Below are 26,101 nucleotides of genomic sequence, written 5' to 3' on the forward strand. Positions count from 1 at the left end.
GGCCGGGCCGGACCGGGCCGCTTATGGCGCCGCACGCGGGCGCCACCGCCCCGGAAGCGGCACGGGCGGCCCCGGCCGGGCCCAGCGCGGCCATGGCGCTGCTGCGCGGCCCCGCCGGGCACGGGCAGCGCTCGGCCGTGACCAGGCCGCTCTCCGCCGGTGAGTACCGCGGGCACGGCCGAAACACGGCCCTCGGCGCTTGCGCTGGAGCTGGGGAACCGCAGAGGTTTTGGGGAGCTTGGCTGTTTATTAGGCTTTGATTCTCTTCGCGTGTTGCGCCTTTCCCGGCGCTTGTTCCGCTCCGTGTGGGAGCAACAAGTGTGGGGTCGCTGCCGGAGGGGGAGCAGGAGCGCGGGGAGATCAACCCCAGTTTAGTGTTGCTGCCGCGGTTATCGCCTCCGGGAGCAGCGGGACTGTGTCTAATGTGACCGGACACGTGCATCCCTCTAACTCCGAAACCCCTCGGAGGATGCGAGGGCGCAGCGGGGCGTCGGGAGGTCCCGTCCGACGGGCACGCGTGTGCTGGGGCTCGGTGTTTGAAGAGCCAACGAGGAGGTTTGGCGATCTGTAGCCTTGTGTGATGCAGTGCCTTTATGGGGTTTGATGGGGTTTAATTAAAAAAAAAAAAAGGAAAGGAAAAAAAAAGTAAGCCGCAGAAGGTGAAGTTGCTCTTGTGTTTTTGCTTGTAGCGTCAGTGCTCTGTCAAGTGGAACCCGTGGGAAGATGGTTTGAAGCGTTTATTAAGAGGAGAAACATAAATGTTTCTGCCTCTTTCCAGGAGCTGGAAGATGAGAAGGAGCTTTCTGAAGAGTCAGGGGATGAAGAACTGCAGCTTGAAGAGTTTCCTATGTTAAAAACTCTTGACCCAAAGGACTGGAAGGTATTCAGTCGATACAGATTGGTGTCAACTATTTTTGCCCATTAAAGCTGTCTGCTATTGATCCCTTCCCACCCCTGTCTGAATTGTTTTGTGTCCTTTGGCATATATCTGGGTTGTGAAGGCAAACACATCATGATAAGATCTTAGTCTTGAGCTGCTTCTTTTTATTTTACCACCTGAAAGTGTTAGAAGTGTCTCTTCTCCCTGTCACCACCTCCCTTACCCTGGAGTTATGTTGGCACTCTTAATGTTAAAGACACCAATTCAGTTTTCCAATAGTTGAACTTTCTAGTGCTGTGATACAATTTGGATTAAGCTACTTGAATTTTTATGACAGGGCTTAATTTATTGACGTTTACATATTTAATAATTATGGCCTCTACGACAATTGTCCCTGCAACCTTTTCCCAATACTTATTGAGAGGGAAGAATTCTCCCTCTTGCTTTTAAGAGATGGGAAGGAGAACTGGTTTTCTGCATGTATTGTGGCATTTTAGGTTGTATTTATCAGTGTTTATTAGGCTTTGTGTTTTTTTTCTCTCAGAATCAAGACCATTATGCAGTTCTTGGGCTCGGAAATATCCGATACAGGGCTACTCAGAAACAAATCAAAGCAGCTCGTAAGTACCTTTCCTTCATAAGCATAACTTCTTTTTTCAGATGTACCCAGCTGTTTTCCACCTGACAATATCTGCATGTCATGAACAAGCTTTTTACTGTTTCACAGGCCTAAAAATGCCTCCTCATAAATGCCTCTTCACGATGCAGGAGCACGTGAAGGTGCCTGGGGGCATTTTGTGGTACTTGCACGTGAAGGAACATGTTGGGCTTCAGAACTTTTCTTCCTAGAACACGGTGTGCCTCTGCTTTGCAAGAGGGACGAAAGTGCTTAGTGGAGGAAGATTTAAAAGCACTCTGAAGATTGTTCAGTAGCCTTTATGAGACAAGCTGGTGGTGTGTGAGTTGACCTTGTGAACAGTTGCCTGTGTAACTGTGCTGGTGTGAGCAGAATCACTGTCCCTGGATACTCCCAAATGAAAATGGGTGGAAATCAGTGAATTACCAACTTACATGGGAAATATGTTGCCTCATGCACGTGCTGGTAAACAGCACCACTGTGGAGCATGTGCTGGTATGACACAGAGCCACACATGCTCTGGAGATGATCAGTGGTCTCACTAATCCTCTGAGCACGAACCGGAGCCTCTCTAGGGCCAAACAGTTGTTTGAGCACTCAGTTGTTACATGGTGCGGTACAGATGGAAGTCTTTCTCACCACTGTATACTGTGCTTTCCTGTTTTTAAGGAGGATTCTGATTTGTCATTCAAAAGGCAGGGACAGTTGCTGTAACTCCTTGCCTGGTATCTTCTCTCTGGTGTTTTATAGTGAGCCAAGAAGGTACAGTGTGTGTTGTATGACAATGGGACAAGGCCTTTTGGCAGAGAAGTCCATTTAAATACTAGTTTTACCTTTTAAACACTAAAGAAATCTTAGTAGCACCTTTAGTAGATATTCTCTATGTGCTAGTTGTGTCTTAGGATTCAAGGCCTAAGTAGAAAGAGAATTTGACCCCAAGTCTCATGTGCGTGCTTACTGTTACCCGTGGGTAAGTGCAACAATTTTCACAGGCTTGTGGCTGTACTTTCCTTGCTAAATTCCATCTTGAACACATTCCATTGTGTTCAGTAAAGGGATAGGATACTGTTTTTTAATTATCTGAACTCCTTTGTTTTTAATTAGAAATAACAACTAAAATTACATAAATTATTTTTCTTTATTTTTTCAGTTTTGAAGCCAGCTGTACACACAATTTGCTATGCATAATACTATAATAAGTCCCAGAGAATCAGTACTTCTTCAGGTGTTGAGGTGGAATAGAGTTTCTGAGTTGTGGTTATTTTACATCCCAGCAAAGATGAAATAATTTTAGTTCTGACAATAGTGCTAAATCAAAGAAACGTCATTAACTCATACTTGTTTTCTTCCAGATCTGAGGGTTTCGGTTTTGATTTTTATTAAAGTATGTAATTAGAGAAATGTCAATTGGAATTACTGTATTGCTTTTTAGTTTGAAATGTTAGTGATGAAGCATTTCTAAATGCAATGCATCTGTTTGCTAGATAAATCCATGGTTTTGAAACATCATCCAGATAAGCGAAAAGCTGCGGGGGAACAGATAGGAGAAGGTGATAACGATTATTTTACATGCATAACTAAAGGTAAGCAATTGATCTCTCTTGTTAGATATTCTCTCAATCTGCTTGATAATCAGAAACATATTTCTTGTGCTTTATTAGGTTTTTAAAAAATTGTCAATGACTAAAAAGCTGGAGAAGGTCTTTTTCAGTTTAGAAAACTGCCTCAGTAGAGGGACATTGCATTAATATAACTTCCTCTGGGTAGAAGCAGAATGGGAATGTAACACAGACCTTTGGCTGCTGTGCCAGGTGGTGGCAAAATGTGACACTTGTAGCAGCACTCGCACAGATGAGCACGGGAGGTGGCTCCATACCTGGGAAAACTGGTGTGTGATGGAGCAATTCCCCTAAGGCACCAACAGCTGTTGAAAAATCTGAATTCTGATGTGCTTGCTCTGACAGCAGAACATCTTTTGATTTGATCCAGGATATCAGTTTCTTCAGCTGCTCGTTTTTGCCCTCAGATGAGTGAGTGAACTCAACTGAGTGACATTTCCCTCTGGCCTGTAGAGGTGGACTTGGCAGCACTGGGTTAATGGTTGGACTCAGTGATCTCAGGGGTCTTTTCCAACCTTAATGATTCTGGCACCCAGAGCACCACTGCTGGCCAGTTCCAAAGCCGTAGGGACTGTTCTAGGTGTATGACTTGGGTCTCTAGAAATGCTTTGGAACTTGGCTTTTCTGTTTATTTCAAACATGTTATTTTCACTTAATAAGGTTGAAGCAGGAGGAAATCTTGGAATTTGTGTTTCTAAACTTTCTTCTCTGAATGTCTTCCTACAATACTGGTTAGTATGAGATATTAGACAAACTAATGTTGTTTTCAGCTTCCTTTAGAGCTGTCAAAGGGAAAAAAATTGCCAAAGGAAATTTCTTTTTTGTAGTTGCAGTCCTGTCAGAAAACTGCCAGATATCTATTATGAGAAGCTACACCTGAATTCAGGAATTGCTCTGTGTTCTACATGCACAGAGCAAAATATCATGGAATCATAGAATCTTCCTTCTTAACTGCTTACAATCCAAGTATAAGGATAAACTGAAAGCAAAGCACAAAGTAGCAAGGAAGAGGAGTGATGCTTCCAGGCTGTACTTTGGAGGAAGGAAATGCAGCTGTAGGAAGGAGGGGCATGAAGCAGGAGGAAGCGGTAATGGAACAGGGAGAAGAAACTTGGAAAGGCAGGAGTACGTAGGTGGGATTCAGAACTGGATCTGACAAAGGAATGAGCAAGAGATACAGAGCTGGGGAAACTGAGTATGTGGGAGTAGAACTAGGGATCTGTATGGAAGGGGTGTCTCTTGAGTAGAAGAGTAACCAATGGATGTGCACAGAATTTCTTGCATCAGGAAAGGTATGAGGGTTACTGAGGCTCCTGGCTTACCATGCAGAGGATAATTGGGGTCATTTAGAGAATAGAGAGAATATTTAGAGAGACAGAAGTCCCTTCCCAGAAGAGAAGGACAGACTGGCAGGCAGCAGCTCATTGGTGGCTACCTGCATTCCTTTCTCTCTCCACTGGCATGTGCAGTGAGATCAGTTTACAACAGTACACAGAACTAGAGAGGACCAAAGTCTCCAGGTTATCACCTCCTGGATCCAACTTCATGGTGCAGTGTTCTCTGTCCAGGGATGCAGGCACAGAAGCCCATGAATGATCACATTATGAATTTGATTCCTTTGACTTTTCACTCTTACTGAAAAATAGTGGTCATTGTAGAACTGACAAAGTAACTCCACACTACCCTGTGAAAAAGTAAGAGTTTACTGAAGCTATAGTGTGTGTGATTTACAGGATACCAGATTAATAACGTGATGCTCTCCAACTTTGGGCCTGTAAGAACAGGAAAACTGGGAGTGTGTGCATGTTTCATCCAGTAGCTGTGTGGTGATTTATATTCTTTTCAAGTCTCAGTACAACTTCATAATGAGCTGCAAAAATTCTAAGGAATGGCTCGTTTTCTTGCCAGTTCTGACATCATATTAACTCGGAAACTGCTTTTACTCTGTACTTTAATAGACCCACTTTGTCAGTTTGTCTGCTGCAAGGATCTGATGCTGTATAAAAGCCTGAGGATGTCGGGCCCAAACTCCCAGGGCCTGAACCAAATTTACTGCTATAAGAGTATTTTAAATATTACATGTTTTGTTACATCTCAGTAGTCAAATGTGTTCTTTTTCATGAACATTTTCCTCCTACTTAGTTTAACAGGAGTAGAAAACAATGCTATTTGGTGACACTGAAATAATTAAGTATCAAGCTGTACAGAATGATAGATCAAAAGCAGATCTGACAGCATCTTTTTAAACATTTAGAACCTTATGTCTGGTAACTTTTTTTCAGCTTATGAAGTATTATCTGATCCTGTGAAACGACGAGCATTTAACAGCATAGATCCTACTTTTGATAACTCTGTACCTTCCAAAAGTGAAGCAAAAGAAAACTTCTTTGAAGTTTTCTCACCAGTTTTTGACAGAAATGCCAGGTAAGCCATGTCAGACTGCCTCTGCTTTTGCTGGAGAATCAGCATTTGCAAACTTCTGATTTTGTGTTTGTAATAAGAGATGTAGTAATTTGCTAGAAATGTAATACAAGTAAAATAGTGCAGTTCTCTGTTATTTCATTTTAAAATAATCTGAACTGTGACATTGAGTTTGACCCATGAGATTTTAAAAAAAAAGATCTGTTCTCAGCTCCCTGCTGTCTTTTTTGTACAACACATTGTTTCTTCTTAAAATTACTTTCAATACTAAGTGCTTGTATACTGCTGACTAAAAATTACTTTTTTATGATTTTCTTATGAGTATGAGACATTAACAGAAGACAGTAGTTATTTTTACAATTTAGCTGGTTAAAAGAGAAGATAAATGTAACTATCAATATTTGGTGGTTCTCTTTTTCTGCATTTGATTCATGCTTGGCAATTAACTTTGTATAAAGGGTGTCACAACAGAAGCCTGTTTCACCTTTTCCCTACACGAAGAAGTGCCCCAATGCGTGAGGCGCTTTGCAATGTTTTGAACAATAGTTGTTTAAAGTAGTCTTATTGACTGTTTTATCAAGTATTCCAGAGATTCAGACCTGGATCTCTGGTTGTCACATGGGCTTTTCCCTTCTCTGCTTGGAAATTCCTTCCTATGGAAGGTTTCCCTAGGAAAAAAAGCAGTGGAGGCAGAGTATGCATTATTCCCTTGTGCTCCGTTAGAACGTGTGGGAGGTTTCCTGTAGCCTACCACAGAGCTGAGTTACTCACAGAACATCTTTTGTCCACTTTCTGTAAGCTGCTCTTCCAGAAGAATGTGTGTGGAAAATTGAATATCCACAAAGATAGCTTGTGCTCCATCAGGTCTCCTTGTAGGCACAAGGCAGGAGGAGGTTGCTTTTCTAGGGGAACTCCCCAGAAAATGGCCAGTCTGGAGGATGCTTAAGAGGAACTGTCCTGTTCTCTTCCTCTTTCCTGGTGCTCTTCTGTGTTGGTGGAAGGGAGCCTCCGATTTGGTATTTTGATTCTGAATTTAACAAATGCCATGTTAAGAAGTAAGGTTATCCATATTGTTTCTTGAAAATATCCATTTATTTTCAGGTGGTCAAATAAGAAAAATGTACCTAAACTTGGGGACATGAACTCCTCATTTGAAGAGGTAGATGCCTTCTATTCCTTTTGGTAAGTTAGCTGATGTCTGTGTCTGTTCACAGTGTTCAAGACGTGATATGAAGGGCTTGCAGACCCTTTGCTGTGTGGGTTGTTGGCTGTGGGCTGTTCTGACCCAGTAGTGTCATGGAATTACCCCACAGCCGTTTGTACCTCCCATGAAATGAGCTGGCTTTCTCCTGGCTAATCCATCCACACTAAATTCATGGTTGCAGCGGGAGCCTCTGAGCACAATGGCTGTGAACTGAGGGGACCCACAGACTAGAAGTTCATCTCACCTAACTTGTGTTTTTTAGTGGAGATGTCTAAGGTGTTTAAGGGAGATGTGTCTAGTCCAATAAAGTCAGTGTTTATGGTTTGACTTCCCTGCTAAGTACGGGTGCTTACATGAAGATTACATTAATTTCTCTCTGAACTCTACAGACTGCACTGCGTCTCCACTGCCTGTGATGGGACCTTAGACAACTGCACTGTAGACATTTAGAGTTGGCAGGACTGATCCCATCCTGACTCTGTCCCACAGTACAGATAGGTGTAAATCATTACTTTCAGGAACATCTTGTGCTTTGAGTAAACACAGTGGAATCACTGTAGGTGCAGTATAATTGTAAATTATGTATTATAAATTATAAATAGCAATATAGTTGCCTACCAAAACATAATAGTAAAAAAGGTAGATGATTTCTAATAGATTTGCTGGTTTTTCAGTCACTTTATTTTTTCCTTAAATTTACTTTAGGTATAATTTTGATTCCTGGAGAGAGTTTTCCTATTTAGATGAAGAAGAAAAAGAGAAAGCAGAATGGTATGTAAGTAAAAAGAAATTTGACAGGAGACTGAGAGATGATACAGCAAGATTTTCCAACTTTCTCTTAGACTGTAAGTCACAGGAAGAAAGGTAGCCAAGCTAAGTCTGAATTCCACTCTCCTAGCTCAGGAGTCAGTCATGGACTTGAACTGGAGTGACTGTGGGCTTCTGTGTCTTATTTGTGTAGTTGAAATAGTTCTTGCTTGCCTCACAGAGGTGTGTCTGAGATGCTTTGAAATGTGTGTTCAGTTAAGTTCAGACTTGCAGTTCCAGCCAGTCCCAAGCACAGGTTGAACCTGGAGCCAGAGCAGAGTGGATAAGTAAGCAGGTATCATTTCTCTCTTAATCTTTAACTTGTACTGAGAAAATGATACTTTATAGAATTTGGAGAGATGAGTTCTGTTGGCTTGATGTTAATAAAAATCATGTATTTGGTGATGTAGTGATAGTTGCTGAATTACTCAGACTCAGAAAATAACATTCTATTTTTATCCTTCCTACAGTTCTAAACACAGAGTGTTCAAGTTGGAGCACCAAATCATTTAGTCTAACACACATTTCACAGGATGCAACCTTTCACTTAGTTATCTTTGTATAACCTTAACTTGCATTGTATGAACCTCTTATTTCAGGTTTGGATATAAATCAATTTTGTATTTAGATTCAGTGGCTGGCTTGCTTTGTGCTCGTAACTGACATACTGAGCTGTAGGTAGGCATTCATTTCTCTAGTGCCTCTTCCTGCTGTTAAATTTTTTGAGCCTCACTGGACCCACTGTTCTCTCTTCTGTGAGGCACTGTAATCAATTCCACATCACTTGTATTGTGATAAATCACACAGATGAATCTCTAGCCTTCTCATTGGAATGGTCTTGAATTATTTGCATAGCTCTTTTTTCTTCTGGTCATTCCTGTCATTAGTGTCCTTTTTTAAAGACAAGTGGTACCTAGTCTGCTGTACTTGAGAGAGAACTTCATTTCAGCAGCTGTTCAGATGGCCATGATTCTTGTTACCCCTTCTTGACACAGGTGATGTTGTTCATGTTTTAAAGCTTCAATCTACTCATATTAGTCTCCTACTCTGTTATGGGGATTGTTTTCTTTGTTCTGAGATATGGAATCACAGAATGGTTTGGGTTGGAAGGGACTTTAAAGACCATCTGGTCCAGCCACCCTGCCCCCTATATTTTTCTCCATATGCTTGTGTGGATAAGACTACAGACCCCCACTAAAAACTTGCCTCTTTCTGGGCAGCACTTACAAGTATTTTCAGATTATTTAGTCAGCCAGTTTCTCATCTATTTAACCTGAGCTGTGTTCTGCTGGAGTGAATCTGGCATGACTTTACCACAGTGTCACGGTGCTTCATGGAAAGTGTTTCTGTGCAGATGGGTTTACTTGACATGACCCGTATTCTCTAAAATGAGATAATTGGCATTGCTTATTTTGCTGCCCTTTAATTAAACATTATACCAGCATTTCTGTTGTTTTGCTGAGGTTTAATGTTAGGTAAGCAAGTGGATTGCATTTTGGAAATAAAGCCCATGATATCATTCCCTTCAATGACAGATAAGCAGCTTGGTTTGTCAGGTTTATGTAACTATGTAAACACTTAGCATTTTTTTACATGAGCTTGGGGCCTGGAGCTTCATGTATCGAAGTCTATTTTTGAAGTTTTCACAGAAGAGCATCTGTGTGGGGGAAACTCTAAAAAGTTTGTTGATGAATTTCTAACAGTGACATTGTAGGGCATTAGCACTGAATTGTGTTTTCCGTTCTAGTCGAGATGAAAGGAGGTGGATTGAGAAGCAGAACAGAGCTGCGAGAGCATTGAGGAAAAAAGAAGAAATGAACAGAATTAGGACTCTTGTTGGTGAGCACAAAACCTGCTGTTTTTTAAAGAGAGATTTGTTAGCTAATAGTGGAAATCTCCTGTTTTTCTTCTGTACATGCTGCTTCCTTTCTTCCACCAGACAATGCATACAGCTGTGATCCCAGGATAAAGAAATTTAAGGAGGAAGAAAAGGCAAAGAAGGAAGCAGAGAAGAAAGCAAAAGTAGAAGCAAAACGAAAAGAACAGGAGGCAAAAGAAAAAGTAAGTTAACAACTTTATTTGGATTGAAAAACCCTGGTTCATTCATACCTGATCCACTGCTTCAGCTTCTAGTTGTGTCAGGAGCTACTGTTAGAAACACAGTGGGTTTAAAAATGCATTGTCTTTGCCTGTGCAGCAGGCAGGGCAAGACTGACAGCCTTTTGAGAAGGAGATGGAAACAAGGAATGCAGATCTGAAACAAAAGATCTAAAACTGAATTCTGTCGTTGCATAAACTTCTCTGGTTTCGAGGCAGGTGTTCAGTTCTGTGCCCTACTTTGCATTTTCATAAAATGGACATGGCTGTTTGCCTTGTGTGTGTGCAATGGGAGTGGTCGGTTGGTATGAAACACTTTGAGGTAATGCAACATATCTGATTAATATTAACAGTTCAGAAAAGATGGCTTTGAAAGTATAGGAATGAAAGGGAGCTGTAAGATGCTAAAAAGTAACTTGAAAGACAGTGCTGGAACACTGCAAAATACTATATTAATAGTGATGCAGAGAAAAGCTGGGCCACTGCATTTTTCCAAGCTTATATTCCTGAGGCAGCCATAGGAAATTTCCCATGGTTTTATATCTTCATTGCAGACAAAGTGAGGATTTATAACCTGGGGGTCCTCACAGTGCATACTTAGGGTACTTAATTAATGCCTCAATTAATTAATTACTCAATGCCAACTGCTATATGTTTCATCATCTTCCTTCAAAATTCTTGGAAAACCAAACATTAAAGTATTGATGCATTTTGAAACAAACACCACCAAAACAAACAAAACAAAACTGTATCCACACCAAAACCAAAAAATTTTATATTAGATGACTGAATGACCTTGTAACAGTGTGATTTGTTGAGGGTTTTTTACTTGTTTGGGTTTTTTTCCCTTTTGATTGCAGCAAAGACAAGCAGAATTAGAAGCAGCACGGTTAGCAAAAGAAAAGGAGGAAGAAGAAGTTAGGCAGCAAGCATTACTAGCAAAAAAGGAAAAAGAGATACAGAAGAAAGCAATCAAGAAAGAAAGGCAAAAACTGAGAACAACGTGCAAGGTATTAAATATAATTACGATGAAATACAAGTTACGTCAGTGAAATTACTGTGTGTGTTTAGATTAGACTGTACCACGTGTTTGCTTGTCCTTAGGGCTGGAGATGGGTATGGAAAGTGGGTTTACTAAAAACCAAAGTGCTAAAACACATACTTAAATGCTTTTGAGTTATGAGTAAAGCTGACCAAATAGGTCCAAACACAGCAGTGGCTGAAGGATGCTGTGTGTTAAGCCTTTGGCTGAAGGAACAGGACAATAAAGTTCAAGAACTTTGTAGAACATGTATTTCTGCTTCCAGAACTGGAATTACTTTTCTGATAATGAGGCAGATTGTGTTAAAATGATGGAGGAGGTGGAAAAGCTTTGTGATCGCCTTGAGCTGGCAAGGTAAGTCCTCCTGCTGCTGCTTTCTGCTCATTTTGATACCCATCTTTCCACTAGCTCTCCGTTGTAACTTAATAATTTATTTTTAGTCTGCAATGCTTGAATGAAGCACTTACATCCACAACAAGGGAAGGAGGAAAGGCGGCTGTAGTAAAACAGGTAATTATGCTGTGTCAAATCAAAATAACAGAATGAACTGTGGAATCAACATGACTGAATCGAAGTAAGATACAACATAGCTGCTGTGGAATCCTGCTTGTTAAACACAGACTCGAGTTTCAGAGTCCCCAGGCAGTGTCATCTCTGCTCCATTTTAGACAGTGCAGTTCACGTCTGGGGAAATTAATCCATTTTTATTCAGAAGCAGTAGAGGAATTTTATTTTGCCCAACAACGGGTAGAAGTTACCTCGAGGGAAGGAGGGCAGTCTTAACCTATTCTGTTATGCAAGAAAAATCCTAGCCTAGTATCCCTGACCTGGGGCTAGATCCACAAAAGGACTTCAGTGCTGCAGGCTGTAGGCATTGGAAGGGCCAGTGGGTTGGATACCAAACAATGGAAAAAGCAAGACACTTGCAATTGAGGTTTACAAAACTCAGCAAGGATCTGCCTAAACCTGCCAGCAGGGAAAAGCCATTTGAACTAATAAGGCTGAACCTACATCCTGCAGAAAGAGTAAGTTGCTTTCTCTCCCCCAGTGTGTTTCACTGCTCTGAACTTTCTTTCCTGGTGGGGATCTGCCCCCATCCCAGGGTCAGGTTTACTCACCAGTCAACTCAAATCCTTTGTATTCTGTAGGGGACTGAATTCAATCTTCCATTCTCCAGGAGAGTGTTCCAAACACAGGACAGTCCCCTTTCTGTCTGTTAAAACTATTCCATTTCTGCATTAATAAAAATTATCTGCCAGATAACTTTCCTTTTGCCAGAAAGATTTTGAGACAGAGAGTGAGAAACCTATTTTGGGCAATCTGCCAACAGGGGTCAGTGCACAGCTCCTTTAATATTGCCAAGACTGAAGTGGGAAGCAGATAATTAAAGATGTGTTACACCACATTCTCGAGATGTGATTACAGGTCACAAAGATGTGCAATGGGTAACTTAAATTCTGCTGAACTGCTTGCTAACAAACTACACCTGGCCATCTAACTCTGAGTAAACTCTTAGCATTAACTGCAACAACCCAGATTTCAGTTACTAACTTACTACAACCGTTGTAACTGAGAATTTCTGACATAACCAGGCTTAGATAGCAGTTCGGTTGGAAGATTTGGGAATCAGTGTATTCAACATGGATGTTTCACTGCCCTCACTGGTCACTTTAGGCTTTTATTACTTTTGTGGATCTGTCCCTCTTAAGTCAGGTGTTAGCCTGGACATTCACACTAGGATCTGAAGTTTTGCTTTAATTCTAGGAGTTTTCATGTAATTTCCTAGGGAACTTGTGATGGATTTCTGAACTCCTAATCTGAGATGGCCAAATTTATGCATGGGATGGAGGAAAATAATACAGGAGCAGATAAGCACCTTCATTTCCTTATGTATCATGTACAGAACAGAAACTAAGTAGAATTCAAGGCTCAAAGTGATTCCAGAGAGAGGGGTTTGTGTCACTGTGAAATGTAAAAATTCAATAAATAAATAATTAATGCTTATTTACAATCCTTAGATAGAAGAAATAAATGAACAAATAAGGCGAGAGAAAGAAGAGGCAGAAGCTCGTATGCGCCAAGCAACAAAGAGTTCAGAAAAGTCAACCACTGGTGGTGGAGGGGGAAGCAAAAATTGGCCAGAAGATGACTTACAGTTGTTAATTAAAGCTGTGAACCTCTTTCCAGCAGGGACTAACTCAAGGTACTCTTCGGGATTGGTGCTAAAATCCCTACTAACAATTTTTAATTAAATAACAAGCATAATACCACTTACTTTCAGACCCTCCTAAGTATGGTGTCAGTATGAGGACTCCCTAAATTTCCTTCTTTTCCTTGACTCTTAGCAGCCAGTGGTTTGTTTTCCCTTAGTACCATGCTTTATGTGTCACTGGAGTTAGCTCTGGCCCTGTATTATTTCCCCCAGACTGGGGCCTCAGTCCATTACCAAGATGGTGCTGAGGTGCATGTTTGCACAGGGCTTACTCCAGGGTAGGCTCCAGTTAAAGTAGAGAACAAAACTGGAACAGTGACTGGGATGCAGCTGGGTAGGAATACAAGTGTGTAAGCTACTTCCAGTAGCTCCACAATGAATATGAGGCTGCTTTCTCCTCTACATGGTCAGAGGAAACCATGCAGAGAGACAAGTGCACCAGCTTTCCTTAGGGCAGAGCCGGGGGAAAGGGAAAGGTTGGGATTTACAGAAAGCAGCACTGGCAATCAGCTTACTGATAAGTATGAAGAACAGGAGTATGCCTTAAATTCTGCTCTTTCCCAGGAATGAAATGCCTTCTTCCACTTGGGATTTGAGGCCCCAATTACAAGACTTAGAGGTATACTTTAAAAAAAATAAATAAAAGCTGCCATACTCTCTGGAGACAATAGCAGTGCCTGTTTCTGCAGCTCAGCAGTCAGTGCTCACTGAGAGCACAGGCCTAGACCCCATCCTCCTGCCTGATCAGGTGCAAATATTGCTTTCCATTTTCTAAGAATGCACTAGGAATAGTTCTGGGGCTATAGGGCTAGCTATAGGTTCTAGCTCTTTCCTGCTTAAGCCCCTTTCCTTGATGTTTAGGCCTTCTGGGGAGCAGTGGACACAGGATTAGTAACCTCTCAGCCCTTGAGTGCACCCTGCAGTATTTAATGTCAGAGGTGTTCAGGGAATTCAGGAAAGCAACATCTGAGCAGAATTTTGAGGATTAGAGGTTTGCACTCACCTACATTCTACCCCATCCTTTTTCTGTATTGGCAGCTAAAGTCCACTCAACTGACTGAATTCTTCAGTTAGTAACTTTCCAGAAATAGTTACCCTGACATTTTATATGTATTTAAGTATGATTAAACTTACTTAGGATTTGATATAAAATGTGTACAGGAGCTTGACCATCACTTGTATGAAGATAATTATGTAATATGCTGGTTTACCCTTTCTATTCTTGATTTAGGTGGGAAGTTATTGCCAATTACATGAACTTGCACTCTACTACTGGAATAAAACGAACAGCAAAAGATGTCATCAATAAAGCCAAGAGCCTTCAAAAGCTTGGTATCTATATTACCTTATTTTTGCAATAAGATATTCTGCATGCTTCTGCACAGCTGGATTTTTTTTTCAAATGGCTTTGTGTTTCTGGGAAAATCTTCTGTATATCCCCACAGAAGTGTAGTTCAGATGGAAGATTTAGAGGAGCATTTATGTGATTCAGTGTTTTCAGCCCAATGGTTTTTGTGTAAGTTACCACCTCATGAGTGACTCTCAGGAACAGTCTCCCTGTAGCTGGATGCTCAGATGTCTGTGGGCCACATGCGTTGCCTGGGCTCAGCCAGAGACAAGTGGGCCTCTGGAAAAGCTCCCTACAAAGGAAGGCATCTAAAATAAAAGGAAGTGATTAAGCTCTAAAGATACTTTAAAAACACCAGAGTAAGACACCTAAATTAATGTGGCTCATCTCTTCTTTGAAAATGAATAATACTAAAATGAGAAATGAAGCCTAGAGAGCTCTGGAATAAGGTCTTAAGGAAATTATATTTTCACTACAGAACAAAAAAAAAAAATTGCACAAAGTTTTTAAGAGGCTTCTCCATTCCAAACCACCTGCCTGAACTTCCCCAGTTCCTGTCCCTCTGACACGCTCGTACCCTGGATAATATGTGAGTTTTGTGCAGGAGCCATTACTTGAGAGAATAATCCTTCTGGATTTCTCTGAAGTTGCAGATTCAGGTTTAAGATTATATGGAACAAGTATTCCTCTGAGCAGTGTAAAGCAGGATAGGGGTTGGAGAGCCTGACACTTTGAGCAAAGTTTATTGGACCCTAAAAGATTGGGGTTTTTAATCTACCAACCTCTTTACCATTATTTTAAAGGAAGTAGGAATAGTTTTAATTATGTGATTATTGTAAACTAGTAATCTGCTACACAATGTTTTTATTATTACATGTGGCTTTAACTGTTGCAATAATTTTTCTCTTCAATGTCTGTTGCTCATAGACCCTCATCAAAAAGATGACATAAACAAGAAAGCATTTGACAAATTTAAAAAAGAACACGGTGTGGTGCCTCAGATGGACAGTGCTGCCCCCTCAGAACGATTTGAAGGTAAAGCTGAAAAGGAAGCCCTTCTTACAGACTTGTCTCCCCTGTGCCTCTTAGAAAGGAAGTAACCCAGACTCAAGACTTACTTACAAACATAGAAAGTGATCCAGGCTCTGGTGCCGGATTTCAGCGTTTCTGGTACACACAATACACCCCACAGTGACCTACACAGTGACAGTCTGAAATGCTTCCTGGTGAGGCAACAGGTTAAGTCTGGTGCGGAGATCATCTGTTCCTCAGAGGGTGTTACACTTTCAGGGAAGAACAAGCTTGAGGGGATGCACTTGAGATACAGGATCATCATACAGCTTTTGGTCTCCTGTGAAACCCCAAACACCTCCCATCAAGTTTTCCAGACACTTACAGAAGGCTGTTTCCTTACTGAGTGTTCCTTACTGAAATGCAAAAGGAAAACCTACATTGCTGCCCTAGTGCTCTGCCTTAAGAGGGCAGCTACAGCAATCTAACACTCAGCTGACAACAAAAGATGCTCCCTTCTAACTTCCCCATGCTTTATCTAAAGATCCTGAGGGTCACTTGTCCAGTCAGCTTCAGGGTTGGTTGTTTTTTTGGGCTTTTCAAAACTGCACAGATTTTAAATCAACTAAATAGATTTTACAATATTTTTCTGTCATTTTTGCATTTAAAAAACAGGATCACCTTTAGATTCATCCCCTTGGACTACAGAAGAACAAAAACTTTTAGAACAAGCATTGAAGACTTATCCAGTAAATACTCCCGAAAGATGGGAGAAAATAGCAGCAGCTGTTCCAGGCCGGTCAAAAAAAGACTGCATGAAGCGATACAAGGTAAGGGACCTCACCTCTCCTGGGACTGTCATCAGCCCAGATCTTGATAGAATCCTTTGCTTTTACTGTTGCACTGCCTACCAGAGATGGTCTCTGACAGCAGCAAACTGCTGGAACCTTATGGAGAAACTTTTTATTATTTTTGGTAACTCAACCCCTGAAGAGCTTTAAGGACTAAATGTTCCTTGGTGAAAGTAGTGGCTCTGGAATCTGGGAAGGAAAGTCTGTCTCAGGAAATCTGTCTTACAATTTGACACCAAGCTCTTGTAGACAGTAAAGTCCTATGCCTATCCTCCTGCAGGTAAAGTTCCTACTACAGGGGAGGTAGATGAGCATTGATGTTTCATCAATTGATTTGTTCCTAAGAGAAATCGCTTCACAGTATTAAACTATGTAGATTTCTCACTATGTTGAGAGTGAGAGTGTTTCACAGTGAATAGATGTAGGGTTCAAAATCCTAGCATTGTTAACACGTTCCATGTTTAATTTAATTGTTTGGTGTGTTGTTTTTTTTTCCCCAACTATCCAGGAACTCGTTGAAATGGTCAAGGCAAAGAAAGCTGCTCAAGAACAAGTGATGAATGCTACTAAAGTCAAGAAATGACTCTTACTGACAATCTTTGTTTTGTAATAAAAATGCAAATACTGTACATGTTTCCATTCCTTTTTTCAGTATACAGACACACAGGAGTGGCTGGTTCTTGAGATTTAATCTTCTCAAATACAACTCAGAAGCTTTAAACAGGGGTGTAGGTGCTTGGTGGAAGGTTTTTTGTTTTGTTTTGGGGATTTTTATTGGGTTTCTCTTTCTTTTTTTTTTTTTCAAAAAGCTCAAATATACTGAAAGTTCTTGTTATTCACTACTCACGGCGCCAATACATGCCACTGCAGATTTTGCTATACTCTGGGAGTTGTTCAATTGGACCTGGAAGTTAAAGAAAGTTGGCCATGACACATGTTCAGCTGATAGTGATTGGTCTGGAGGGGTTATGGGAGGGTAGGGAAACTTGTATCACATACCGACAGCAGCAACTGCAGGATGCTTATCACAGATGTACTTTGTGCAGATCTCTCTAATAGTCTGGGCATCAATAGCCTAAAAGGAGTGGAAGAGACATCTTTGTTACCATCCCATCTAAAACTGTGACCTTAATTTTGTATAATCCAGGGGAACAGGCAACAAAACACTTCAGAGTTTTCTCAGCTGGAAACATTTTCTCACCCACGAACAGTCCAACTTCTGCATTTTTACTTTTTGTAGCAAATAATTTTCTCAACTGCCTAATTTAAAAGTTTCAACGTGACTGCCACTTACATCAATTCTCGCCTCAAGTTCTGGAATTGGGATTCGGCGCTTATAACACAGCATTTGTCTTCCAATGTCTTCACAGATTGGTGTAGACCCTAAAATAAGGGAAAATATGCTTCAGTTACCAGCCTACAACTCCGCAAAGAATAAAAAGCTCTCATAAGTCTCACCATCAAGTTGTAGCAGCATATTTGTCTTTAGAAGATTTTTCGCTCGAGCTACTTCATTTTCTGTAACACTTGTGCAAAGTCTTATCCTGAAAAACAGTTTAAATCCAGAGGCATTAAATAATAGTAGCCTGTAGCACACGAGATTGCCTGCGATGAAAAGGTGCACAGACACTCCTGCACCTACCAGGCACTTCTTTTCTATAGACAGAGCTGGTAGGAGAGTTTGGCATGGAAACAAGGCATAGGATGCAAAGCAGCAGCATAAGAGAAGGGTTTTGGGAAGCCTGCCAATATACCCAAAAGCAAGTTTTTCCCCTTAGAAGAGCTGCATTTTGTTTTATTAAATGTATATTTTGAGCCAAGTGTACTTGTTATGTTGAGAATGGGTGTTGCTAGGAAAATAGGAGCCAAGCAATCAGAAGTAATTAGCTGGAAGGCAATCCATCACTTCCTGGCTCTTCTCTTGGTGAGATTTCCCACTCTGTATAAGGAACATTTCATGGTGCATCAAATATCTTAACACTTGATTCTTGTCCCAGGAATTGTTTGTATCTTCTCTGGTGCTAAGCTGCAGTAAAGGGACAGCTAAAGTCATGCCTTTTTTCTCCCTGAGTTATTAAGAGAGATGTCACAGAATAATGGTATATGAGAAGTGATTTATGTGATTAAAGAAACTCCATATTTTCAAGATTTCTTTCAACTTCTGTTTCGACTTCATCCACTTTAAATCAGTGCTCTTACAAAATTTATGTCTGTTTCTAATCACATCTGCAGTTCAAGCTTTACAGTTGCACCTAGGGACATACTTCAATATAGATTTAAGCCTTAGATGAATAAATATTACCTAGAATCCCAGGTTTCAAAATTCCGTATGTAAGAGCCCAAAATTCCCTGCCATATGTACTTGTACAAGGAATGCTGTTATATTAACTACAGTGCCTGGTCATTCTTCCAGGCAGAGAAGGAAAAAACCTAAATCTTAAGCTATTCACTCCAAGTAAGGGTGCCACAAACTGGCTGCTGGGACTCTGCATTAGATGCCAAAGCACATGATGCCAAATTTGATGCATTTTGTTTTTTCCAGATGAGCCTAAGCAGAGAAGCAAAAATACTCTCTTAAAATTATTTATATATTTTTAATTTGCATTCCACCACAGAAAACAACCTTTTTAGAGAGAGAGTCGTTAGCTTACCATTCTCTCTGAACAAAGTGCACCATGTCCTGAATAGTAGATGGCTCACAGACCATATAGAGTCCCCACAGCCCTGTGTCAGTATAGCAGGTGTTGAAGGACTGGAAACTGTGACACAGGTTACCATGGCAGGCAATCTGAGCAAGCTTACTGGATAAATTCTGCTGAGGCAAAAGAAGAAGATACTGTTTTATGAAGCATTTTGGAAGGTTCCTATTCATCTCCCTGATTGATTTCCTGCTTTCATTTAATGGTGACAGAACATGCAGTACTATCACAGGCTCCAGCAGAAGCTGTGAGGTTAATTATCAGCTCTTCAGCACAACAGTTGCTTTCCTTGTACATAATCTCACATTTCGAAGTAACAGCCCAGATTTAAGCCAAAATCATAAAGCTGCTTAGGTTCAAGAAAGGGACAGTTACCAACACCCATGGGTTCTGATGACATACAGGTATAAAACATCCTACTTTCAATGAACGCTGGCAAGACCTCGAGTCCCCTCTATTTTGGTGGTTTAGAACCACTTCACTTATCCTGGGTAACAAATTCTCTCAGATGCACAACTGAACCCCCTCATGTGTCCTGGCAGTACCAAGTCAGGGAGATCTCACCAGCCCACCAAGGTCATTCAGAGCAGGACGGTGTTTGCAGGTTCACTCACCACGCCTCCTCCGAAGGAACGATCCCAGTTACCTATCAGAGTATTGGCTACCATGAGTGGGATTGTATCCGGGTCTGACCAGCCAGCTGCTTCCACAGCTATGGCCAGGTGGGCCAGGGGCATCTTGTCATCCCGGATTCGAATCTGTGTAACAGAAGAGAGCAGCTGTAGTACAACCTGTGCACAGTCAGGTATATGGGAAGTTGAATATCAGACAACAGACTTTTCCATTAGAGCTGGATTATAAAGCGTGCACACAGAGAACTAAAATTAAAGCACGTGAAGCTTAATTTAACATCAGCCTTAACTAGTCTTCCCTGAGGCAATTTCAGAAGACTTTGCCAACATACACAGAGAGGGCATTACAAGTCATTTTACAACTACCAGCAGCGAGGAAATCTGATGACTTTGCAAAATCTGAATAGAGATGGGAACAGAACAAGGATGCCACGGTTCTCTGCCACATCCTTTAAATAAGTGGTTCTCAACAAGTGGAAATGCTCCGCCACCACAGTCAAGGGGACAAAAGGAAAGTAGCAGCAAGTATAAGGGACGTAATCCTCCAGGACGTGATGAAGCATAAAAAGTGGTGGCAGTGAGGCTTGTCCAAGAAAGGACCCAAAGTACCACTTTGGAAAGCAGCTACTCCCATCGCCCTCACTGGGGGCAAGAAACCCTTTCATGTGTCGAGTCTGTGTCAGAGCAGCCCTCTCTCTTCAGCAGAGAGCAGTTGTCAGGGGATGTAAGGGCCAGCTGACAAAGCCACCCAACAGCTTACCTCACTACCTGTGAAGCTACAAGGTGGCAGGGGTGGCAGTCCTCCTTCTGGAGCAGATGGCAAGTTACCAAAATGGCACTTTGCTAGGTCAAGCAGTTCATCATGACAGACCCCTGAAAAAAGGTATTTCCCATGCTTCATGATGTTACTCTGTAAACAATTCATTTAAATTGCTGCACAGACTAAAGACTCGACCAAGCAGTAATTCATTGTGCCCCTGCTTTAATACCTCACTTTTGCATTCCTCACACCTCTCCATTACACAGAGCGAGATCATGATTCCCACTCCTGAGCTCTCTCTAACAGCCTTCCATTAAAATCACACCAAATCAAGCTGTTTGCTCTCAGTTTCAAGCCTTAAAGTTATTACTTTGTCTCTGCATTCCTTGCCACACCCCTTTCCACACTGAACCCCTTTTAGGACCCTCCTTTCCTGCCCACATGGAAGAATGACTTTGGCCTCTAATTCACTTCTTGTCACCAATTTAAGGTTTCTGGAATATTACTGAGAGGAAAAGGGAACAAAAATTCAAATGGTATGAAGGCACAAAACACACAGGGCTAACAATGAACTTCCAGGACCTACTGAATGGGTAATTCATCATGTTGTTCCCAGAGACTCAGGCCATGGTTTCAAGCACAGTTTCACATGATCCACGGTGAATATCCCATACTAACCTCCAGCAGCAGCCAGGACCATTCTGGGTCCTTTGTAATGTGTTGTTATGTACTCAACCAAGTCATTACGATTTATGGATCTAGAAACAGGAATGGAGACATCATTACTGTGTCAGTAAAGCTGACTAGAGCAAAAAGAGGTAAATGTATAAACCAACAAAATACCATAATAATTAATAAGTTCTGCCAGTGCACAGAACAGAGGCAGAAAGCTGAAATAAGGGTGACTTCCTAAAAAGGAAATAGGAACTCGATACATTTTGCCTTTTAAAGCTCTTCTAGCTTCTTGAGAAGAGTGAGAATTACAACTCAGTCAGGTGGAGACAAGTTGCACTAATGATCTCCTGTTCCTTTGAAAGCAGCACATTTGGCAGTCTCCTGGTCTTCACTGGTCTAAACAAACGCTGAAAGAGCCGTGCAAACACAGTTGTGCTGACAGTACTGTCTAACATGTGACCAACTGGAAAAAGGAGCATTTCCAATTTTGTGTCAGATGCACTTTTAACAAACAGGAGAAAAATATGGCAAAAAACAAAGACATGCAGAGGACACCTGTAGTTCACATACCCCTTGATGCCTGCATACAGGGGAACTAAGGCAATAGGGAGATTCTTCTTACTATTATATCCAGTGCACAGAACAATTTCAGCTGTAAAAATGAAAACCGATGCTGTTCCCTACATTTTCAGATTAGTCTTTTCAATATACAAAAGTTATCACACAATTAAAGACAGACACAAATTTGGACATACTTGATGTTTTCAGTGGGTCCTAAAATTGTCCTTCCTAGGGCTGTTTTCTGATAGGCTGTGGCGTGAAGGTAATCAAAGACAACTTCCTGCAAATTGGTTTCAACTTCTTGCATCTCCCGAAGGATAACTCCTCGCTCACGCTCAATCTCTGCTTCTCCCAGGGTGCTGTTCTGAATTATGTCAGCAAGGATTTCCACAGCTAAGTGAAAATAGAGATGGAGATGGAAATGGAAAGAGTATTTTCAGACTACCAGAAAAATCTGGTTCCAAAAGTGAAGCCCACCCCAGAGACCAAGTGCTAACAAGACTTGCAAGGGGACAAAAGACTTGTAGGAAGGGAGAAGTCCAAAAGGTATCTTATTTTGGCACTCTGAAGAGAAAAATGTTTTCAAATATCAGCTTCACTGCTGGCTCCTTTCCAAACCTGCATTCTCACATTCATGTGAAGTTCAAGAAAGGACTTTTCACCCAGGATGGAAGGGACTGTAACACTGCAAAAGCATCATTCTGTGTCATCTCATTGGAAGCTCGACAAGCACCTTGCTCTTTGCTGCTTTTCTGATGAATGAGAGCAATTACCTCTTGGTAAGTCTTTTGAAAAAGCCTTGGCATAATACACAGTTTGTTCCCTGGATGTATATGCATTCAGATGAGCTCCCATGTTCTCAATCTCTAGCTCAAGGTCTAACTGAGACCTCTTTTTTGTTCCCTGAAATAGAACAATAAGAAAATCAAATTAGACCCTTCAATTCACCTACCCATCATTACTGCTTCATGTCTGAAAAAGTCAAGATCAAGAGAAAGAAAAAGTCTTCTGGAAATAAAACTGGCATACTAATATCTCCAAGCTTGAAATTCAGATATAAATATTACTACGCTCCCAAATGAAAATAAAAAGCTGACAAAAGGGTGACTGTGTGTCTTCTAAGACTATTTATTTTAAGACAGTAAAAGTGAGTTAAAACTAGAACTGTGTAATCTGTAGCTGTGCATCAGCTACACAGAAATAGGACTTCATTTTCTAATGGAAACAAAGGTTTTAGTTGTCCATATTTTTTTTCTCATTTCAATTTGGAAAATTTATTTATAGAATTCTGGTAAAGTTCTTATCACTGATCTTTAAAGATAAATAACTTAGTGTCCTAGTTAGAGCAGCCGGGACCAGTTCATCACTGTGTGGGTGTAACCCAAACTGTGTATTCTACACCCTCTATGTCATTTCCCAGGAACTGTTAACAACAGACCATTTGCAGCAGCGGCCCAGAGCACACCTGACCCCTCAGGCTATAAGGCTGTGAGATAGGAGGATGTTCCTAACCTCACACCAATGACTCAGGTGTGATAACTCCCCTTCAGGGAGTCATTAGCACCTCCACACCCAGCCTGAGGGGTCATGTCTGCTAACGGGCCACCAAGGATTCCAAAAATATCTCACAACTCACAATCACCCATTGTGGAACTCCCCACCCCGGGGGATGTACTGGGCATTCCCACTTGAACCTGAGTACATATAATCTTGGGGTCTTGGGACTTCTGGGCCCACTCGTCGGATCCAGAGGAGGACCAGAACCTCAACCAGACTGCGACCAGCACTCTCACCAGCAGGTTTTCCTCCCCTTTTACTTTGGACTCAGGGGGAACCACGTGGGGCTCAGCACGAACACCACTCTGTTCATGCCCCAGGGTGCTGGGTTATACATCTGGGTTTTGTGGGTTAAAACCAAATGTTTGTCCGTATAATTGTATTATTGTATTATTTTTCATTAAATTGTAACTCTGACTTATAATCTCTTTTGAGTTGGGCTCATTTCTCCTGCTGGTTTACCTTTAAACCAGCACACTTAGAAATTCATTGTAAACTTCTACATCAATATTCATACTCACCTTGAAAGCCATATGCTCAAGGAAGTGAGCAGTCCCATTGTTCTTCTCATTTTCATACCTGCTTCCAGCATCAATCCAAAGTCCAACCTCAAGAGAGAAAAAAAAAAAAGTCATTTTACCACCTAAAAGCTTTTCTGTTTTGCTCTGTGAGTCACACTTAGATTTTCAAGATTTATTTTTAAAGGGCTTTTTCCTTAAACACATCAGGTTTTCAAGAAAAGGAAAATTTCCATCTTCACAAAAAAATCTAATCACAAATCTACAAAAGCCTTAAGACCTCTATTTCCTATCTTAAGTTTTAAAAACATTGCATGTAAATGCAATTTAGTTCCACAAGGAAATGAACACACATGAAGAGTACAAAAAAACCCTTCCCTTTACAAGTTACTTACTGTGCATGTTGAGAGTCCAGAGTCTTCAGAAGCTACTTGCAAGCCATTTTCCAATGGACTCACCCTAGTTTCAGGAACATTTAAGATTACTTCTGTGGCTGCTTTGGAAGCCCTGAGCCTGCCTGTTCCAACATGCACACACTGTAAGAAAAATCAGTCATTAAAGTTATATCCAAAGACACTCCTCTGAACAATGTATTCCTGAACTTAAACATTATGTTCGTGGATCTTTTCTAAGGAATGCATTTAAAGGAAAGAAAATTCAGCACTACTATTCACCACTCCTTCACATCTGAGATGCAGTAACCTGAATCCAAAAAAACCCCAAAGATTACTAAAACTGAGGAGATACATCTGCTGCCCTCCAATCTGACACAGAAGCATGTTACTAACATCAGACAGCCACACTTGTTTCCCAGCTCTGCCAGCAAGAGCCAGCAGGACCTTGAATATATCCTTTACCATCTGGAATTCCTCTGGGCACCTGCTTTCTAAAGTGAAGTGAGATACAGCCCAAGTGCCTATGTCCAGGACTGCAAATCAGTCACTCATTGGTCAGAGACTGTGAAACTGTCGCCTCTGAAACAATCACCTGGCAGTTAAAGCACATTAAATCAGAGTGGGGCAGAAAAGAAGGGAGGATGTAGATTAAAAAGGTTTATTGCACTTTTTCAACATCAAGAAATACAAATCTGTATCCCAAATGCAAACTTCAAGGAATCAGTTATTTCAAAGACTATTATTTTAACTGTATCAAATAAACAAAGATTTCTTTCCCCATGTAACCACCCTAAACATGGAAGTACAAAATCCAGCTCTCACCCACTCTCCCCCTGAATACCAATTGTGAGATCTCTCAAAACTCATATATTTCAGAATCATAGCACAATTTAAGTTTGAAGGGACCTCTGAAAGTTCCTAGTCTAACTTCCTTCCTGCTCCAATCAAGATCAGCTATGGGGTCAAGACCATTTTGCTCAGGGCTCTTTGCATCTGGGTATTGAAAATCTCCCAGGATGGTGAGAAGCTGCACAGCCTGCTCCACTGCTTGACTGCCTCACGGGGAAAAAAGCTTTCACATACCAATTTTTCCTCTCTTGTTTCAACTTATGCCCATTGCCTCTCATTCTGCCACAATGCCCCGCTGTGACAAGCCTGGTTTTGTCTTCCTGACAGCCTTCTCATGGGTACTGGCACAGGTCCTTCTCACAGCTCCTCCCACAGGTCCAGCTGAAGCCGTGTCTTCTGCAGGATGAACAAGTCCCAGACCCTCAGCCCCTCCTCACAGGGCATGTGTTCCAGCCCAGCTCATCTCTGCTGAACACACTCCAGTTCAGGGATGTCCTCCTCACACTTAGGAGCCCAAAACCAGCTGCCACACAGAAACCTCCTGACAAGTGCAAACGAATCACTCCCTCTGATCTATCGACTGCTCCGTTTGTGCCATCCTGCCCTGCTGCTGGACACTCCAACAGCCTCTTCCAGAGCTGCTCCCCGAGCACTCAGCTCCCTGCCTGGGCTGATGCAAGGGACTCTCACTGCCCGTCTGCATTACAGGGAAAGAAAAAACTCTGTTTGAAAAGGCCTCCCTCTCCTGTTTACAGACTGAAAAGCTTAGGCTTCAAACTGGGAGGACGGGGGAAGTGACAGAAGGGGAAGAGCTCTAGGACCGGGGCCTCCACCGAACCACGGGAGGGAATGAGGGTTTAAACGTTCCCCTGAGCCCCCTGGGGCGGGCACGGGCATGGGCACCAGCAGCAAACCCTGTGGATGCGGCCGCCGGGCTCGTCCCGCTGGGATCAGTGAGGAGCGGCCGCGCCCCCCACTTGGCCGGGCGAGACCACAATTCCCGCCCTGCACCGCGGTCCCGCCGCGACTACAAACCCCAGCGTGCACCGCGCCCCCGGCCTCCAGCTCCCTGACCATCTCAGCGCCCCCCCGAGCACCAGCGCACGGAGCCGCCGAGGCGCCCGCGCTCCCCGCGCCTCCCTGCGCTCCCCGTCCCGCCACCTCACCCGCTCCGCCGCGCCAGGCGCTCGCCCCAGGCGGGCGGACCAGGGCAGCAGGAGCCGCCGGGCCGCACAGCGCGCCGCAGACGTGGCCATCTTGGCGGGCGGCGGGCGGGGCTGTGCGGGCGGGGGCGCGCAGGCGCGGGGCAGTTCTGTCCGCCCCCGC

At 42.2% G+C, this 26,101-nt stretch overlaps 2 protein-coding genes across 3 annotated transcripts; one reads left to right on the plus strand and one right to left on the minus strand.

The window, feature by feature from the left end:
- The first annotated feature begins 68 nt into the window (after positions 1-68).
- On the plus strand, positions 69-16,758 carry DNAJC2 (DnaJ heat shock protein family (Hsp40) member C2). The gene is made up of 17 exons (XM_017811473.1): positions 69-159; positions 690-880; positions 1,425-1,500; positions 3,002-3,100; positions 5,419-5,560; positions 6,659-6,739; positions 7,467-7,532; positions 9,316-9,407; positions 9,508-9,629; positions 10,526-10,675; positions 10,973-11,061; positions 11,148-11,217; positions 12,726-12,910; positions 14,151-14,251; positions 15,195-15,302; positions 15,954-16,108; positions 16,638-16,758. The coding sequence occupies exons 1-17, from the start codon at positions 93-95 to the stop codon at positions 16,710-16,712; spliced, it is 1,869 nt and encodes a 622-aa protein (XP_017666962.1). The 5' UTR covers positions 69-92; the 3' UTR covers positions 16,713-16,758.
- Positions 16,759-16,803: 45 nt separating this feature from the next.
- On the minus strand, positions 16,804-26,039 carry PMPCB (peptidase, mitochondrial processing beta subunit). Of its 2 annotated transcripts, none has more exons than XM_017811475.1 (13): positions 25,942-26,039; positions 23,927-24,067; positions 23,535-23,621; positions 22,230-22,359; positions 21,651-21,849; positions 20,899-20,978; positions 20,221-20,333; positions 19,443-19,586; positions 18,781-18,941; positions 17,588-17,673; positions 17,424-17,512; positions 17,129-17,204; positions 16,804-17,033 (listed from the first exon to the last, which is right to left on the minus strand). In XM_017811475.1, exons 1-13 carry the CDS (start codon positions 26,029-26,031, stop codon positions 16,969-16,971), a joined length of 1,461 nt encoding a protein of 486 aa, XP_017666964.1. In that variant the 5' UTR covers positions 26,032-26,039; the 3' UTR covers positions 16,804-16,968. The 2 variants fall into 2 exon arrangements, with proteins under 2 accessions (XP_017666964.1, XP_017666963.1); XM_017811474.1 differs by having other exon boundaries at positions 18,781-18,944.
- Between the last annotated feature and the right edge of the window lie 62 nt (positions 26,040-26,101).

This window comes from Lepidothrix coronata, unplaced genomic scaffold (genome assembly GCF_001604755.1).
Source record: "Lepidothrix coronata isolate B3197 unplaced genomic scaffold, Lepidothrix_coronata-1.0 Scaffold32, whole genome shotgun sequence".
NCBI classification, from domain to species: Eukaryota; Metazoa; Chordata; class Aves; order Passeriformes; family Pipridae; genus Lepidothrix; species Lepidothrix coronata.